The sequence below is a fragment of the Opisthocomus hoazin genome, chromosome Z (genome assembly GCF_030867145.1).
Source record: "Opisthocomus hoazin isolate bOpiHoa1 chromosome Z, bOpiHoa1.hap1, whole genome shotgun sequence".
NCBI lineage: Eukaryota > Metazoa > Chordata > Aves > Opisthocomiformes > Opisthocomidae > Opisthocomus > Opisthocomus hoazin.
Genome location: NC_134454.1, coordinates 39512714 through 39532042, shown reverse-complemented (window position 1 = coordinate 39532042; position 19329 = coordinate 39512714). Strand labels below are relative to the sequence as shown.

Sequence of the window (19329 nt, the reverse complement as noted above, 5' to 3'; positions counted from 1 at the left end):
CATGTCACCTCAGCACCAGAACTTACTGACACTTCTTTCTACCCTCCTGATGTTTTCTGATCTGGTAAGTGCACAGCACACCGCAGGGTTAATGTAAAGCACTGAATATGTGCCGAGGTGTTCTACTCAGCTTGTTCATGTGCCAGACGTTGCTTGAAGCAAAGATGAACAGTACTGTAGGCAGCACAAAAGAAGTCACCAGCAGAAGAGCATGTACAAACACAAACATCATCCTGTTAATGTCCCAAATAATGGTTTCTTAAAATCTCCCACTGCTCTGAAATCAACAAGCACTTGTCACGACAACAAACAACTTTAGAAAAGCACTTGTACTGGCCTGCAGCAAAGATGAAGTGCTTCTGAACACGAATATGAATGGACATATTACCACTAACTGCATAGTTTCCCATCTCCCTGTCCACTATCCCAAGCAGACACAGCAATGTTTTTCTTCCAGTGGACATAATAGTTTACATTTAATTTCTAAGCTGAGAAGTTTACATAAATTCTACCTCAACTTCTATATTTTTTACAGTTGCAGTGCAGATGACATTCTACAAGTTAGCAGTACACACTATCCCTTCTCTGCTGATCTAGCCTTGGTCTGAAACCAAATAGAGTGAACACTTTCCTGAGGTTATCACTTGGTCCTGGATAGAGCCCTAGCAGATGAAGGTCGGTACAGATTATGCCTATAGATTTGAGTATGAAAATGCCACAAAAGTACACACCTTTCTTGCAAATGTTGATTCATCCCAATTCTGTAGCTTTTCAATAGCTTCATTCATCATTTCTTCCTTATAACGGTTATGTCTCTCACTCTCAACCACTTCTGTTTTGCTTGTCACAAGGATGCACTTGCTGTCTTTTGCCCTTCCACGACCTATACAGTAACACGTTAAGACTAACTAAAGAGGATAAATAAGATGTGCAAAAGCAGCACCAATGCCATAGCAGAGCATTAAGGACCTTCTGTGTAGTTGCTTTTGTTTCCCATGATCAGATTCATAAAATGCTGTTTCTAAATAGCATTCTCTCAGCTCTTTCTTCTTCAATGACAAACAAGAACAAGATGCCCCCTTTCAAGTATCGTCATGGATATCCCCCAGCCAGTGCTGCATTGCCTACTTCTGTGACCTGCCCCACTTAAGTTCAGCTGTGCTTGACACTTCAGTTACTGTATAGCGTCTTGCTGCCTTCTTGTGGAAAAAATGTAGAGAAGAAAAGTTCATCTTAGTCTTACTTACTAGTTTTCTGCCCTGCTAATTGGTGTCTATTAAAAAAAAAATAGTGTATCACAAAAAAAATGACGAACTGGAAATACAGGGCTGGCAAGAAAAGAGACAACAGGAGCAAGTGCCATCTCTTCCTCCTGTCTATGCCTATAGCCTGCCTGCCTTTTGTTGCTGTGACACAGGCAAACTAAGAAGTACAGGGATCTCATGCCAGTTTAGAAGTATTTCAGTTAAAAAAAGTATTCACATTTGCTTTTGAGCTCCCACTCCCCCAAAATAATGATTTTATGTGGTTTAAAACCGATGCAGCTTATCTTCATAGCATCTTTAATGGCCTGTTAAGAATAAACACTACCCTTTCACCCATAAATGTGAATTCTGGGCCAATAATTTCATTATGAGACAAAAATAAGAAAATCACAGGACACAAATCCTGAAAGCAGAGGACTAAGTACAATGGAGATCACTTCCCATGAAATTACGAAGTTAACTACTTGGCTGATATGATAAAATATTGGAGATGCACCCTTGAAAGACGTAGGCAGTTTTATGATATTGAGGAATGTTAAACGGAAACCAGTATTTAGTGTGGCTCTTCATTCCCCTCTACTGGCTGCATTGTAAAGTCACCAAGATTTAAGACCAAAGCCTTGACAGGCTTCTTTAGACAAGCCAAGGCAGAAACGAGGTTTCTTTTTTTCTCCCTCCTTTTTTTTTTTTCTCTCGAATGTTAGAGGTCTGCACATGCGAAGCTGTTGGGCACATGTGAGTAGCTGGGTTGGTAATAAGCCCCTGGGCAGGGGAAGGCCTTCAGAAGCCAAGGAAAGACATGAAATTCCATTGCAGCAGTCCTTTGTAAACTGTCAGTCAGAATGACTTGCGCCATTTCTGACTACAGCTCTTCTAGCCATACTTCTGCTTATAATTATAATTACCTACTTGAGGGATCAGTCCTCAACAGTTCAATAACCTTGTGCAGCATGGCTAATTTCCATGGCAAAAGAAAAGTCACACAACATCAAGGACTCAGTTCTGTGAACAAATTTGTTATGTCTGGTGCCATCATTCATCTGACTTCACTCAGGAGCACAGAGAAACAACAAGAAGACATGCACATATTACTGTAGTATTTCCAAGGTGCCATTCAGTAGCACTTTATGCCCATTTCTAGGCCAAAACAAGTTTCTAAAGTAATAGCTCTGAAATTCCATACCTCTGACTTGGATCATTTTGATGACATTACCGAAGTATTCATAGAGCACAACAAGGTTACATGCAGAAATATCAATGCCTTCGTCAGCAACAGATGTAGCAATTAGCAGTCTGCTGTCTGTGTTGGTTCTGAATGCATCCAGTACACCCTTCTGCATTGGCAGGGTCATACCTACAGTACCAAGAAACCGTGTCAGGAACAAACACTGAAGAGTTCCTTGAGCAAGACAGCTGCTCTTACACACATGATTAGAAATGAACATGTCCTTTTCGATCTGGAAAAGTTCTTTAAGTTTGCATATGCAGCTGGCTGCATGCTATACCACTGAGCAGGAATTCCTGTTGATGTGCCACAAGAAGTGTCACCCTGGGAAACATTATTTCAGACACAGCACCTAGTTGATCTTTATTAGAAAGACCCATACAGCTTAGTTATTTTAAGCCCAAGCTAACTCTTAACTTAAGCTGTGCACAATTAATTTCAGCTGTAGCTTCCATTCTGCCTTAAAATGTCTTTGTGCCACCAAACACAAAATAAGAGAGGGATCTGTAAAAGGAAGAGGGAAAGTACTACTAGAAGTAATCTGAAGAAGCCATAACAGTGAACAGTTTCTAAAGTTCTTTTGAATTAGCAAAAGGATCCTGCAGCAAAGGGTCACTGATAGTGTTACTGCTGCTTTAACCGAAGATTCTGGACAGAAAAACCAAGCATCTCCTTAGGATTGGTTAAAGGTCTTCTAGATATGGAAGAAAGCATAGCACAAACTTGCCTGACCTTCCTCTGTTTAAGAGCACAGAAGGTGAACACAGAAAGAGTAGAACAATTTTAGCAGTGTAGCCACCATAGGTCTAGCAACTGGTATTCCTCAGTGCAAACCTCTGTACCTGTTATTTGATCTCTTGTTCCACGACCCATCAGCACATCTGGCTTTATATGGCTAAGTAGAGGGTTTGATTCTATCCACTTCTTCAAAGCCTGGAAAGCAAATCAGGGAGTTAGATCCTGTCCAGATGAAATGCTAGTCTGCGATAGATAGGTAGATCCTGCCCATGCTTGCCTAGACAACTAATACTTCCGAGAACCGAAAGCAGAAAAGAAGGTGGAACTTCTGCATCAAGAGAGAACATCCATCAACAGGTGAGAAAGTAAGTGTACAGTCATGATGCCAGGTCCGACCATGCCAGAACTGATTTCCACTTTTCCCACCCTTGCAACTTAAAGGCTGGCTAGAGAGAAAGTAGCCTTTCTCCGCTAAAAAAGTATGTCTTTTTCTCTTATAAACCCACAGATCACCGAATATTACACCTTTGGGATCCAAAGGAAATGAGTTGCTATTAACAAACTGCACTTCCTCACTGCACAGTGAAAGTAGCACCTTCAAACTGCTCTTACACAAGAACAAAATTCAGCCAAGCATTTACATCTATAATGGAAAATTCCCAGCAGATATTTGGTGTTGTTAGTTTGGACTTTAGCCTGCCTTTATTTTTTTTCTGGTTTGCAATTCATGCAGCATGTCTATACCCAAGGATAAAATGGGGGTTGGGACTCTGAACTGATAAATCTGTTTACAGTGGCTAGAAACTATGATACCTTGCAGTAAATGTTTAAGAGCTACTGAAGCTAGTGTTTAGCAGCACACTTATTTCAAGTATGAACTTCTTCTGGGAATAACATTGTAGGAAGGGAGAAAAAATATCATCCAGCCTAGATCCTTCATCCTAAGCAAGTATGAAATAGACCAATGCATCAGAAGGGTCCAGAGAACAACCGCTCCACACAGTCTTTCCCTTTTGTTGAGCAAGAACACATGCCAGGGCACAGACTCCCTTTGAGCCTGTAGGAAATCCTCCAGGAAACTTATAAATACCTCCTCACAGGCAGTCAGTAATAGAGCAGAGCTGCTGGTTTATAACACTGCCACATTAAAGCCAAAAACCTTCTAACACATTTTGTTAAAACTGACTTCAGACCTAAAGTAAAAATCTGACAGCTTAATGATCAACTATGACCTGTAGCAAGAAGAAGTGATGAAAGAGACCACCCCTGTACTGTGTTTTTTTAGAAAAAGAAAAAAAAAGCCTTCATCCTGTCGCAGCACAGCAGTGTTTAGGAAGATACAGAAAGATAAATATTTTCTTAGGAAGATCAAATACATGCATATTTTTCTATTTTCAGATCAAAAGGGGAAGGATAATAAGAGGCACATTTTCTCACTTCCTATTTTAGGAGCTTTAAAAAGAAATGTCTCACAGCTACTAAGGCTCTTGTCTTAGCAAAGAGAAGAGTGCGAGTCTGTGGGTTATAGCGATATGCTTCATCCAGGATGCAAGCAAGCTCCTCCAGCTTGGGATTGCCGTTTGATTCATCTTTTGAAAGGGCAGTCAGTTCTGGTTCTTTCTCTGGAATAAAACAGCAGTGTCTTGAATAATTTACCTTTAATGCAGAAAACAGAATTCTCACTCAAACTTACTTTCAAATGCCACCCACATTCTCTTTAGCATCCATTTTTATTTTCTATACCATTATTTCAGATGCAAGCAAAGAAAGCTATCGGTTCAATGCAACAAAATCCCTAGAAAAAATATTTCTGAATCTCTCACATTTTGTAGAAAACCGACAGGAGAACCTCCGTGACATACCATGCATCAAAAGACAGCAACAGAACACCCTCCGTTGTTGCAAAGAGCGGTGCTATTTCTTCCTAGGGAACAACTGACACTAGAGGGCAGACAGCCCAGTTATATAAAAATGCAGTCGACACTGCAGCACACCAGATCACAGGCTGGTCTACAGCAGACTGCTACTAAATCAGACGTTAGGGATCATACAACCTCAAGCTTTTAATCACAAGGGTACAAGGGCCAGATGCTGCTTCCCAGCAGTGCGGGAGTCATCCAGGAGCATTGGGCAGGAGGAGGCTGGGCAGCGCATGTTGCCTTATCTAATGCTACCAGCATCCACAATTGTAGATCACGCCCCTACTTGTGGGGCACACCCTTAAGGACACCACAGCCTTATCTCCAAGTCAGGCACATAAGAACCCACTACAGCATCTAGACACAATTACTACTACTTGCTTAGCTCCTGCACTAGAAGCCTGAAGTCCCAGAAAGTCAGTTCCTCCCCACCTACCCTAACACTACACTTGCACCCACCAGGCTCTACATCTTCTGAAAAGTGCAAAGTTTCCAGAAAAACAACCACACTTAGTCTGAAGCAAACACCTGGATCACCCTACCATAAGCCCTCTTCTCCCCTGCAACTGTCACAGGTAACGTGTGAAATACCTTCAAATTTGGCTGTCAGTTGCTTCTCTAACTCTGTATATGGCCCATTTTTGACATTTGTGAAAAATTCAGTTAGGTAGGCTAAAGCATCTTCGATGCGGGCATCTTCACTGATGATGAGAGCATCGTTGAACTTCTGCTCAGGAAGAGAGACATACACATTTAAGCCTCATTTTCTGTGGGACAGGGGATGAACACAAATTTTATTCAGCTAGATTATGTATTACAAACTTGTATTGTTCTTCCATTTGCATCACAACACAAGCGTTACCAAGTCTCCTCTGCACTATACTGTTCTCAGTGAGTATCTTAAGACACAACTCTTACACACTATGCTTTAGCCTGTGTCAGATAAAATGATTAGCTTCAAAACCTGTTCCTAGATGAACATACCTGTATCAGAAGGAACAGTGTGGCTCCACCTCTGTATGAAAGGGAAGAGGATATACACTTACCCGCAGGTGTTCAGTGCAAACGAAAAGGTGTCTACAAATGCTGCTCTCCTTCTCCTTATCTGCCAGTTGCAACAGTCTGCATTTCTTCTGAGTGGCAACTATCCAGTGTTCATATTGCTGTGTTCCAAAATCCTTCTTGTTGATTTGAGAGATAGTATCTAGTAAAGAAGGAGGAAACAAATATTTGTTCATCTTGACTAACAAATAACCAGAACAGTTAGCAAGGAGATAACACAACTTCCAAGAATGTTATGTCTAAAAAGCCTATGCAGAAGAACACTGTACAACACAATCACAGAATCACTGAGGCTGGAAGGCACCTGTGGAGGTCTTTAGTCCAACCCTCTGCTCAAAGCAGGGTCACCCAGAGCCAGCCACTCAGAATCATGTGCAAATGGATTCTGAGTACTTCCAAGGATGGAGACTCCACAACTTATTCAGGCAACCTGCTCCAGTGTTTGACCACCCTTACAGCAAATAAGTTCTTCCTGTTGTTTAAGTATTTCTATTTGTGCCAACTGCTTCCTGACATGCATTTGGGAACCATCTGAGAAGAGTCTGGTTCTGTCTTCTTCACTCCCTGTGTTCCAACATATACTCAGATGTTCAGCTAAAATTAACCCAGTACAGTTCAACTGAGGATCTATGTACATACACATATCTGCAGATTCTTTAGCAATAAAATTAGAGCTCACTTCTCCTATAATAAGCCTACAGTATTGAAGACACTGCATGTGCTTTGCTCCTTGAATTACCAGCTAATCAATAGTCAAGTCTTCATTCGCTACACAGTCTGTGGTAAAGGCATATTATCCAAGGGCCTGTTCTTCAGGCAGAACTACTCAGGACCTGTTTGTCACGTACATGCTCTGTCTGAGTGCTTCACAAACTTCAGCAGTCACAGGGTCCACGAAAGAGAAGCTAATAGCATTCATGCAAGAGGAACTGTGATGCAGAAGTAAGCTTCAGAAGTGTTTGCTTAATTTAGCGTGCAGTTTGGAATTCCAACTGTATTTGTTCTTTGTTGAGGTTTTTGGGGATTTGGGCTGGGTTTTTTTTTTTTTGTTGGGTGGGGCTTTTTTGCTTGGGTGTGTTTTTGTAATTCTCCCTTCCTAACCCAGAATACAGTTAACTCTCCAATACCTGAAAAGTGGGGAAAAAAATCTAGAAAGTATAGAACTGAGGTAAACAGACTTAAGGCACCATAGTCAGTTTGCAAAAGCCAGTCTAAGCACAGACAAAATCCTTTCATTCAGAGCTGGATAGACCACAGCTGATCCTGAGCATAGCCATCCGTGGGTCTCTGCTTTGTACCCCCTGTAGCTCTCAAATTTGTTGATAAGAGCCACTTACTGGACACCACTTAGGAACCCCGCAAAAGCAGAAAAGATCAATTGATTTCCGCAAGGCTGCAGAATTAGGTGTCATGACCATGAGACCCATTTTCTCTTCTCACAGCCATGCACCTCCCTTGCTGCAAACCTTCACACCTCTGCAGCTCCTAAGGCTGGAACCCTACAGGCAAGTGTTTCCTTGCTTAGGCAGTCACGTCCTCTGTCTGGTGGTGTTCACATTCTACAGATCCTCCTCTGTAAAATTACCTTAAATGCTTTTCAACAGGAAACAATGGAGACCTGATAGACAGTGCAAAATAGAAGTACTCAGAGGTAAAAGAGGACAAAATGCTGACCACAAGAGGTGGCCAGGGCACCCCTAGAGATAACTCTGCAACTCAAGAGATGCCAGAGAAAATATGAGAAGTGCCAGGGCCACAAGAATGAAAGTACATTTTTGCTGAAATGAAGAAATTACAACATTCAGAGTAACACCACAACTACGACCCTTCTTGTTTTCCTTAACAGAGACAGATTTAGGTATGAAGCATTTGGAGAAATGCTTAAATAAGAACATACAGGTAGCTCTCATCAATGAAATCCAGCTCATTGCACTTTGAAAGCAAGCCCTTTGGTAGTTTTGCTTCAGATTCTTTAAACATTCAAAATGATTTAACAGTGTCAAAAGCACACCATCCTTAGCTGCAGGAAACACAGGTTGAAATGCAAGCAAAAATATTCATGATTATCAAACTAATGACATACAACAGGAAAATAGTTGACTCTTCTACCTGTAATCTCTTATTTAGGAAACACTGATTAAAGGTGAGTGAAAAGGACGGGGGAGAAAGGAAGTGGAAAAAGAGTGACCGTTCTAGCAGCCATGAGGATTCACACTGATGTAATCAAAGACTGAATCCCGGTTACATGCGTATTACAGTATCTTACCCACTGAGTAAATCTTCCTCATCAACAACTCTGTCTCAGACATCAGACCTGAGATTATGTCTGCAAAGTGATTCTGAGCTCGCATTTTAACCCATCTGACATCTAGAGAGAAGAAATGGAAGTCAGTGGCCTGAATAAGTAAAACATTTCCCTGGGCAGTGCAGAACAAATTATTGTCCAGAAGAATGCTACATATGGTGCTCTATGCAATCATAATGATGTTTACTGTTAACAAGCATTATAGTCACACAGAAAGAAATGGCCCCCAGTCATCACTGGCACAACTGCACTGGCTTTTCTATCTTGCTAAATGAGAAACAGAGTTTGTAGAGCTCAGCAAAGAGAAAATTTACCCAAATAGGCACTGCCCTACTGCGAGGCAGCAGTGAAGTTCATGCTTAAACTCCTTTCAAGCCAGTAGGAAGCAAAGCCCCAGCTTAGTTTGAAGCTTTTACCTTCACCTGACCAAAGGAGAACTGGATCGCTGCCTTAATTATGGTGCTTTGCATCTCAGAGGAAAATAAAAAGGAAGCGTGCTTACAAGTTTCTGGCTTGTTTCCGAATCTCTGCAGTTCCTCTTTGTTCTCTCTGACAGTGGATATGGCCTGTATGTCAAGGTAGGAGCAGAGGGTACAGACATGCTCTATCGTTTCATTGATGCTCTTGGCATTACCAACGCCAACAGAAGCAGTTAAACCTACAATCTGAGCACACACATGAAGAGCTGTGGTTGCTCCTTTGTCACAAACGAAAAAAAAACAGGAGATGCTGTTACCAATCGCCAAGTTGTCACCATCTTCAAAAGCAAGGATACAAAACAGGCAGCTGAAGTAAACATGAGTGCAAGGATTAAGTCTTGAGAGCCAAACCTTGTCTGCAGTCGTGCCCTCTCCAAGGCACTCAAGCTTAGAGTATTCAAACAGTAAATTATCCACCCACTTAAATCCATAGCCAGCTATATTCACCAGTGCTCACCACACACAGCAAATACATCCCCAGAACAGTCCTCCGCATTCATTCAGAGGAGATATCTTCTCAGCTGGACCAAAACCTCCTGTCAGCAGAGGCAGAGGCCCCATTTTATTGTTACAGAAGACAGCAACAGAGAGGTGACATGAAGATTACTGAGTTCTAGGGCACATGCTGTCTTCCCAGCTCAGCAATCCTGTTTGCTCTCAAGTACTCCGGTCTCTGTCATGCTTGATGAGTCCTTGTTGCCAGCTGGAGGGAAGAACTAACATGGGAAAACAGCCTGGAGATGTCTGAGAACAGGGAAAAAGAGTTCCAGATGCTACTCTTTCAATTTGCAGCCACTGTTAAATGGGACTTTGAACCGAATTAACACAAAAGGCAAGGCTTCAGGATTTGCTGACTGCACTGCGAAATACTTTAATGCTTCCACCACTGACAGGCTGGGCCTTACCTGAGGCAGCTGGTTTGCAGAGGAGTCAAATTTTTGTTCCAGGTATCTGGTCATTAACACCTTGTAAGGGTGGTTTCCAGTAGTGTTGTGGCACTCATCAAATATCATCAGAGTGAAGATGGAGAGAGAGCTAAGGATCCCTTCCTCGATGCTATTCACAAGAATCTGGGGTGTCAGCACAATGATGTCACTGTCCTGTATAACCTTTTCTACACAGACATTTGCAACTGTTTCACCACTAATTCCTTGAACAGAATATCTAGGAAGAAAAGGCAAAAGACAGGGTATGAAAAAGGATGTCTTACATGGAAGAAAAAAAGCTAAAAGGATGGGCTTTTCAGCAAACCTGAAGCGTAGTGACTAAGTTCAAAATGCCAAATTGTTAGGGCTGGCACTTTGACCCACAGAAGCTGCGAAAAAAAACTGCTGAGGGTAAACAACTCTATTTTCGACTCCCATTAACTAAAATATATCAGATTTGAGGGGTGGTGATTTTGTACATTTCAGCTGCATCTGCCAGTTCACAAGTAAGCTGCATTTGGAGATCCTGCCTTTCGTCCCTTTTCTTTATATGTCTGGCAGCATAAGATTGTGTTCTGTCCAGCAGCCTCATTTTCCCTTACCTATAAGGATTCGTATGTGGATGTTCAGCAATCAGTTCCTTCAAAATAAGAACCTACAGGTTGTCAGTACTCCCCTAAGCAATTTTCAGTCCCATCTGAGAGGTGGACTGTCATTTTCTGACTAGAGGTTGAAAAACCAAAGAAGTTTGTGTCCTTCCATTTGGAAAACAAAGAGAGACTCTGTCATTTGAGAATGGCAAGAGGAATCCTACTGCTGATGCCTGGAACTGCCTCAAGGGCTGAAAGGAGTCTCAAGAGAGAACACGCTTCACCCTTTTCCAGAGGCAAGCACAGGTATACTTTGGCCATTTCCATAGATGCTGCACAGCCAGTGTTTAAACTCTCCAAAAGCAGACTTCAGGCTCTCCAAACAGTCTACCATGGTAATCGCCACTCTTACAACCAGGAATCATCCTTAGGGTAATGCCAAACACTCCTGTCACCAGTAAACCTATTACATTTTGCCCTAGCCACAGCTGACCTAGAGGACAGGTTACTCTCTGTGGAGAAAGTCACCAGGTAGAATTACACTTACCCGCTTCTTTCAAAATGCTGCTTGAATACAGTTCTCTGTTGTTCGTACACTGGCACTTTAGTTGCAAGAAAGACAACTTTCGCCTTCCGTTCTGCAGGCACGTTTTGGAAATGATGTTCACAAATCATAAGTGCCACAAAAGTTTTTCCAGATCCTTTAAATAAAGAACGTGAAAGGTGAAGCACTAGTACGAAAGGGTGTATTTGTAAGCAGGAGCCTGTCTCATCTGCACGCCCTGTAACAACGGGGAGCTGACAAGGGGGCTGTAACACTTCCAGACTCTCTGGGGACAGATTTCAACACAGGCTTGCTGCTTTCTCAGGTGGGTAATCCCTCCTTTCTCTCTCACAGTCTCAGTCTGTAAAGACCATGTGGCACTCACTGGGAAGGAAAATCCATCTGCAGTTTTGTTTGAGTTCTCAGAAATCACTGAGTCTATTTCTGCTCTCAGAGTGTGCCCCCATATCAAATCTGACTACACTACAGGCACCAGGCACTTTCAGCTTCCATCCTTCCCCATGCAGCCTTGCTCGTCTCACATTTCTTTTTCTTCAGCACTCAGGCTCGCTGTGCAGGCCACCCCAAGCTCTTCTGTATCCCTGCCTCTGCCACCCCACCTGCCTCTCCACGGCCCCGTGGGAGAATCAGGTTAGCGACACACAGAACACAGGTGGAGAGAAAGAGCTGACTGATCTGTCTTTTGCTGCTGAACTTCCACTTTCTTAATTCAGTACTGAGCTACTGCAGAAGTTCACTGTGCTGTTTTGATGTTGCAGGGATTGCAGTAAAGACGACAGGGGAGTCTCACGGCAACTCATCCTATTTTTCCCTCAATTTGCAAGCCAAATTTCTTAAAAGATCTGCAGAGACCAGTGAGTGATTTTAACTCAGAAATCTGTGCCCGGGAGTGAGAAAGCAGAGGTCAGAACATGCAAATGTGAATACAAGTACTGAAGTTCTAAGAGATATGTCTGTCTTGCTTAGTCTTTGTGCTGCCCTTGGTCATTAATTTCAGGTTAGATCTGGATCTACTCCTGCAAGGAAGACTGCTTTTAAATAAAGGCTGGAAAAGTTTGATTCAACCTTTATCCTTCCTTATCCTTCACAGACCTCACCACCAAGAGGATTTTTCTAAGAAACATGTGTTTTCTTACCTGTGGGAGCACAGATCAGTGTGTTTTTCCCACTGACAGCAGGCTGCGCAAGTTCAGACTGGTAGCTCCTAGGCTTCTTTGGTTCACAAACATGTGAAGACTGATAGATCCCTTCTGGGAGAGAAACAAGTTTTTGTGAAGAGTGTTGCAACAGAAATGCACAAAATACATTGTGTCCCACACAGTTGCTATATAAAATGACAGAAATAGAGTCCTCGCAGTCTACACAGAGCATTGTCTAACAGACAGACCTTTTAACAGGACATATGGAACAGACACGAATTTTGTGGGGGTTTGATGGCATACTTTAGTTACGGCTCAACTGTGCTTCCTAAAATGAACTCATTTCAAGGTCTTGGCTGACAACTCTCACCTCAACTGTCTTTTTCAACTCAGAAAGAAAACACAAGGGCTTATTTTCCCCCAGTTATATCCACAGTATTCCTTTTCGCTTTCAGACTTTTGAAGTCAATACTCTCTTAAACTGTGGTCTTGTCAGAGGGTTTGCACTTACAGAATAGGAACTAGAAACCACTGGTGGAGCAAAATCTGCCACATGAGCCATGACAGCCACCGCACAGATCCTTTTCAGCCACACTCACCTTTCTAAACCAGCTAATATTAGGTCACATGTGAATTGGTTCTATCAGAGAAGAGATGCATCAACAACAGTCTGGTGTTTGGAGGCCTTTTTGATAATGTGCTGGCAGAACAACTCTGCACTAGAAACATGGCAGATGAAGGGCAGCCCAAAACATGTGCAATGCCCAGCATGAGATCCTCTAAACATTAAAAAAGAAGACAACTAAATCAAGTCAGAGATTCATATTAGTTCCTCGGTACCTTCCTTTGTGGCACACCGCATCTGCATCCCCCAGGAGTCTAAGGAAATGGAGAATTCTAGCCACAAACTATTTTAAGTTGCCAAGTCTTACCTGAAGGTGAACAGGGATTTTCACCGAGATTGTTATCACATTGGGCTTCTTCAGAAAACGTTATCATCGTTTCAAAGCTGTTCTCAGAGCCATCTGTCATTTCACCATCAACATCTTTGCCATTACCTGCACAATCACAAAAAAAGGCACGCTATTGATCCTTTTGATTTTAAAATGTATTTGCTGGGATGACAAGGTGAAGGAGTTGGTTGCTAGCATGGAAATACTACACAAAATGAAGCTGCGTGCAGGCTCCCTTTCAAGACGGAATGGCACCGAGAGTCTTGGGTTTAGAAGACCCACATATTCAACATACATTTATCTATCCCTTAAAAATCAAGGGAGATAATTGGGAGGAAAGTCATATCCTCTGTGTTTAGTGACAAGATTACAGATTTAACACAGACATTAACCACAAGCATGAAAAATATTTAGGAGTTCAAAGCCCTGTCACTGGGCTTTGCATGAAGAGTCTCACTGCAAACAGAACACATGATCACAACGTGCTGCTTTTGGGGAGGGAGAAAGAGCATGTTTGCACCCTAGTCCAGCTTCAGAAAGCACACAGTATCTGCGATTAACTTCTGCTAGCAACTCTTCTTCATTGCTAGCATTAAAATGCTTCCAGTATAGACAATGTTTCTTCAGTAGGCTGACTTTGGTTTTATTAAGTTGTTAGGATGTTAGCAGAAGCTGCCCCAAAAGACAGTGATATCTTTAACTTTTAAAATATAACTCTTAACCAAACAATACATACAGCCTACAGCTACATAAAATAGTATCTATATACATACAAGTATTATTCTTGTATATTTTATATATAATTATTTATAAATTGATTAACTACACACATGATTTTTTGTATATATATAATTAAATCTCCAGGTAAGAAATGACATGCATTTGACTACAGCAATAAAATCATTTCAAAATAAGAAATCTTGTCTTAGAAGCCCCTTAAAAGTAGCTTGTCCCAGTTGCTAATCAAAAACAACGCAAACAATCACTTGTGGCCTGGGAGAAGGCAAATGTAAAGAAATACAATCCAGTTTATCTAAATTCACTTGTCTGTCTTAATTATTTCGTAGTGAAATACTGTATTCCACACTAAATTCTCCCATGCCACAGGGTACTCATATAGGCATTTTTCAAGAGGAGAAAGGTAAATTCAATGACAAAAGCGAAATCTTATTAGGGGAAATTCTGCATGTTTACAAAAAATGAACATTGTTGCTTGGTAAATGCTACTACCGATTTCTCAAGGAAAAAGTATGTGATCTGTTCTGTAGATCCACAGAAGTGTATCACTTTCTAGAATATCAAATTACCAATCATATTTTATCAGAAATCATTGCATCTATCACAACTCAACCAAAAAGATGGCAAAAGCTGAATTACAGTACAAGGGAGGGAAGAAGATAAACATTTAGTAGTTTTGTACTGTCAGAGCCTTGTATGCTGTCTGATTCTCTTTACCAAAAAAAGACATAATTCATAACCATACTGGAGGAAAAATACTCAAAAAAATAATTTCTGACAGTTTGTAGGGTACAACCTATATTTTATTGTATATAGAAGATATTTTCTGATGGTATCCTTTTAAATTAGCCTTATTCTCCTGAAAAAAAAAAAAATACTGTCTGTTACAACAATAGGAAAAGAGCATCATAAAAGCAATTTGCAGTTTACCTTCTCTCATGTCCCACAGTTCACTAGCAGTGTAATATCCTGTGTTATCTAGTGCCAGCTGAAGGCTTTTCGGCCAGTTTTCCTTATCCGACCGACAGAGGCATTCGATGAGTTTAGTTATGCCAGCTGCTTTGCTTCTGTATTCACTAATCTGCATACACAACAAACAGAAGTTGCTGTAGCTCCCAAATTATCAAAACCACTGTTCTTTGATGCACATTTTGATTTGCTTTGTTTGATGTTCAGTTGAAAATTGCATTTCCTTCTCACAGCATAAAAGGTTTACAATAAAATTCAGTCATTTACCTACTACTGCTGCAATTCTGCCAGACTAGGCACACACTAAACTCAGCTGGATGACATCAACGGGTAGACTATTTGCTTAAATAGTCACAAGGTCTGAAACATCATAGCGCTATCTGTGAATTTTCATCTGGCAAAGTCCTTGTCATAAGCCACATCTTCCATAAACTTCTGAGGTCAAACTGATTAAAAAACATTCCAGAACAGGAAAACGCAAAAGTACAAAATTTATGGCAGGCCTGATGTTTGATCAGATGCAATAGTTTTCCAAACATGACCTATCTCCATAAAGAAATACCACTTTAAAAATAAAGTAGCTGCAAAAAATCCTTCTCGGGAGTCATACAGAACAAGAACACCTGACAGACTCCTTCACACAGCATCAGTAACTTATCATTAACCAGTCACAAATGATGAGTGATTGGTCATTTCACTTGTTATCACTTATCGATAATGACACTAAACTAGAACTGGGTAACAGTACAGCGGCTTCACATCGAAAGGCAGTGAAAATGTTGTCGGCTTCTGTGACGCAACATTTCGCTGATGACTTCAGACCAGAAGTTTCATTTCATCCTACAACCATCCCTTTGGGTGCGGACAAAACTCAAAGAGCCAGACAAACTTTATAGGGATTGCCACAGCTGGGGTTATAGACTATGTCAAATCCCATGACAAGCAGGAATCCATTTAGGTGACCTCTACATGCCACTGCCTACTCCTATTTGTATTTTAGGAGCATTAATGCAGCGTGAACACTCCAGAAAGGAGTCTATTTCAAAAGCATAGCAGGGCACCCATTTCACTGTAATGTGGACCCTGAGGTCTCTCCACGGGAGCCTGGACTCCACAAGGACATACAGCTGAGCATTGTCCATGCTGAAGCCACCCCATCCTGCTTCCCTACCTGCCACTCTTTCACACACCACCGAGCTGGAGAGGTGAAGAACGAGACGTACAGGTGTCGCAAGCAGAGCTGCTGTGGGAAGCTGCAACCACACAGCAAAGCACCCTCTAAGCAGAAAAAGTAAAATCGCTCCACAAGGGACCATGGCTGGGCAACCTCACTCAGCAGCCTGATGGATGGGCACCGCAAGTGAGGCAGCCAGCACTTCTCCTCAGCAAACCTAGGCAAACACTGGGATTTTACCGTTAACCGCACCTGCAGGATCTCATCACACTCCCTTTCTATCAGGCACATGTTTATATAGGGCATGAGTGCTACTGGATCAACTTCTAGCATTGTTGCTTCTATCCGCTTCAACAGCTGTCTGTGCAACTCCAGTTTTTCCAGTTTGCTGAAGTCCCAGTTTTCAATTGCTTCTGCCAGTCCAGTGTAACCTTTCAGAAAAAGAGACAAATTGGTACTATGAATTCAACCTCTAGCTAGAATAGGTAGGAAAAAGCTAAAAAACACTGTCTCAGGCACACTGGAAAAACTGAAATTATTTTGGCCTGTAACTGACAAAAATCTAAGTGAACCACAAACAATTTTTAAACACTAACTTTCCGTTTTCCTTTATAGCACTTGTACGTACAACATGAAAAACTCTGCTAAAAGAGCAGTAATGCTTGTGAAGAGGAAAGAGCTACATGATGTCATGGCTCCCATCACCCAAACAACCACAACAACCCCCCTCCTTTGATCCATACTATCCTTGGATCCCTGCAGTCCCTGATACTCTTCCACACGATTTCCCAGAGCAGAGGACACTACATAAAATCACAAACACTTTGGGTCCCCATTGTTTTATTTTACCAGTCCCTTATCTTTTAGTTCTGTCCTTGGCTCCACCCTCCTTCAAAAACCCTTAACATATTGGATTCAAGACAGTCCCTGACTGAAAGCAACCCAGACACCTGCAGCCTAGACAGTCAGCAAACAGCTGAAAATACTGTCCTGGAACAGACAGTGGCAGGGAATCATTTCTCGAGAACTTGTGTGATTTGCTATGCAGGCTCCAGAGGTGGAATAAAGCAGGAAGAAAGCAGGTCAGGGTCCCAGAAGAACTGTGGGCAAACAGAAGGAATCTGCCTAACTTCTTATTTTCTTCCAGAGGAGCAGGAGAGAACTCTGGATACTCACCACCAAATGCTTTTAATCTAATTATCCCCTATATCTGCACCCGCCAACTACACAAGAGCAATGCTACATTCTAGTCCCAGGCCCAATTAATCAGTACTTGGGATAGCACTTGGTAGTCAGCAGGTTAACTTTTTCAGTTTTCTGCTCAAGATACACCAAACTGAATGCTATCAAGATGTTCAAAGAAGATATTTTTGCAATTCAGCAATTAGGACTATCACAGACTGGTAGAAAGTTGCTCTGGACCTATTCTTTGCTTTAAGGTGAGAATGAGCCTCATCCAAGTGATAAGAAATTTTGTAATAATTACTCACTGAGATACTGTAACTATCTGTAGTTAACAGTGATTAAATGAAAACAAAAGTGGCTTATGGCATGAGATTTTGGGGTTCCAGATATCTAATAAATCACCAACAAGCATCTGTGATAGAAACTACATGTATAGAGGAAATCTGGCAAATCCTGGTAATTTCACACCTTCACAATCTCTTCTGTCACATTTTGGAAAGGAAATCACATTAGGACCTCACACATCAAGCAGTCATAGCTACCGAGGAACAATCATCTCTTTTATAAGCTATTGATGTTTACTTACTTCCTGAAACATAAGACTTTTAACACCTCCAAAGTTTTTAAAAAACAGTTTCTAATTTAACACTCTGTCCTTGAATGAACTTACCCCATGCCACCCATCAACCCTCACATTCATCCTGAGACCCATTCAGCTTTCTCTCTCAGAGGATTTAACTTCCTTTAATTATACTTGGTGAGAGTTCTTTCTTCTCTAAACGCCCCGAGACACACAAGTCTCCTGTCAATGAGGCTTTATGCTGCACGCCTCCATCTTTCATCCACTTTCTCCATAACCCACATTGTTCCAGCTGCTACCAGGTGGGTTTTCCCCCGTTTTATTTCCACCCTCTGTCAAACTACCTTTTCTTACCGCACCTCATCTGCTGTGACAAGACCCAGCGGCAGCAGCCCAAGGACGAGAGAGCGATCCGCCATTCCCGAGGACGAGGGAGCGATGCTCCACGCCCAAGGACCAGGGAGCGATGCTCCATTCCCAAGGACAAGGGAGTGATGCTCCATTCCCAAGGACCAGGGAGCGATGCTCCATTCCCAAGGACCAGGGAGCGATGCTCCACGCCGCAGGTGCGCTGGGCCGCTCTGCGCAGCCGAACGCGGGCGGTGGCCGCGGCTCTGTCAGGGAACCAGCGAAGCGCCGGGCACCGCGTTCGCGAGCGCGAACCGACCTGCTGCCGCCAGCGCGTCCACGAAGCCGCGGAGCCAGCCCTCGGCCTCCAGCTGCAAGACGGCATCCAGAAACAGCGCGGCGGCCGCCGTCACCCCCTTCTCCTCCTCCTTCCGAACTCGCTCCTCAACCTCTGGCAAAAACCCGAGGGAGGCAAAGAGTCAGGGAGGGAGGGAGCGAGGGATGGAGGGAGGCAAAGAGTGAGGGAGTAAGGGAGGGGCGCGGGCGCAGGGCAGCGCCGGGCTGCAGGCCGCTGCCGCCGCTCACCGTCGGGCAGCCAGGCCGCCATGTTGCTGAGGATGTAGACGGGGTTCAGGCTCCTCTCGATGTACCGCCGGTAGCACTGCAGGCTCCTCTTCTCCTCCGCCGTCATGGCGAGGCCGGCTTCCCGCCGCGACGGGCGGCGGGGCCCGCTCCCTCTGCCGGGCCCGGCGGCGGCTGCGTGCGGGGCGGCGGGGCCCGGCCGTCCTCCGGCACCGGGAGAGCGGGCGGGGAGCCCAGCGCAGCCCCTCCGCGCAGGCAGCGGGCGGGAAGAAGAAACTGCGGGACGGCGGGAGAATGGAAACCGAAAGCAGCCCCGGCGGAGGGGAGGGAGGGGAAGGAAGGAGCGGAGGGGGCCGGGCCGCCGCGGAGGCACCGCGCTGCTTCGTGCCGCCGGCTGCCCTGAGCAGAATAAAAAGACAATAAATATAAAAAAAACTCAGTCATACGCGCATGCACACGTCTGAAAGGCCTGTGACCGGCGGACTGCGGCTGGCGGGGAGAGGGAGACCACAGCCCAGTGCTGCTCTGCTCCTTCCCCTTTGCCCCCAGAAAACCCTACGCCGGATTTACAGGCTGAATCCTGGGTT

At 43.3% G+C, this 19329-nt stretch overlaps 1 protein-coding gene across 5 annotated transcripts in view; it reads right to left on the bottom strand.

Annotated features, from left to right (window-relative positions):
• RIGI (RNA sensor RIG-I) overlaps window positions 1-18931 on the bottom strand; it is a 28994-nt gene extending 10063 nt beyond the window's left edge. For 2 of the 5 annotated variants that reach the window (XR_012761929.1, XM_075411365.1), the window contains exons 1-16: window positions 18746-18931; window positions 18480-18611; window positions 16300-16478; window positions 14835-14985; window positions 13146-13271; window positions 12211-12324; window positions 11057-11210; window positions 9899-10157; window positions 9017-9179; window positions 8476-8577; window positions 6194-6351; window positions 5739-5874; window positions 4702-4850; window positions 3333-3423; window positions 2449-2619; window positions 732-883 (exon numbers count right to left, since the gene is read on the bottom strand). Coding sequence is in view for 4 of the 5 variants with exons in the window: in XM_075411365.1 (XP_075267480.1) it covers window positions 732-883; window positions 2449-2619; window positions 3333-3423; window positions 4702-4850; window positions 5739-5874; window positions 6194-6351; window positions 8476-8577; window positions 9017-9179; window positions 9899-10157; window positions 11057-11210; window positions 12211-12324; window positions 13146-13271; window positions 14835-14985; window positions 16300-16478; window positions 18480-18611; window positions 18746-18851 (2343 nt within the window). In the remaining variant the exon portion in view is untranslated. The remainder of the gene's footprint in view (window positions 1-731; window positions 884-2448; window positions 2620-3332; window positions 3424-4701; window positions 4851-5738; window positions 5875-6193; window positions 6352-8475; window positions 8578-9016; window positions 9180-9898; window positions 10158-11056; window positions 11211-12210; window positions 12325-13145; window positions 13272-14834; window positions 14986-16299; window positions 16479-18479; window positions 18612-18745) is intronic. The other 3 variants (XM_075411366.1, XM_075411368.1, XM_075411367.1) reach the window with 3 other exon arrangements.
• Between the last annotated feature and the right edge of the window lie 398 nt (window positions 18932-19329).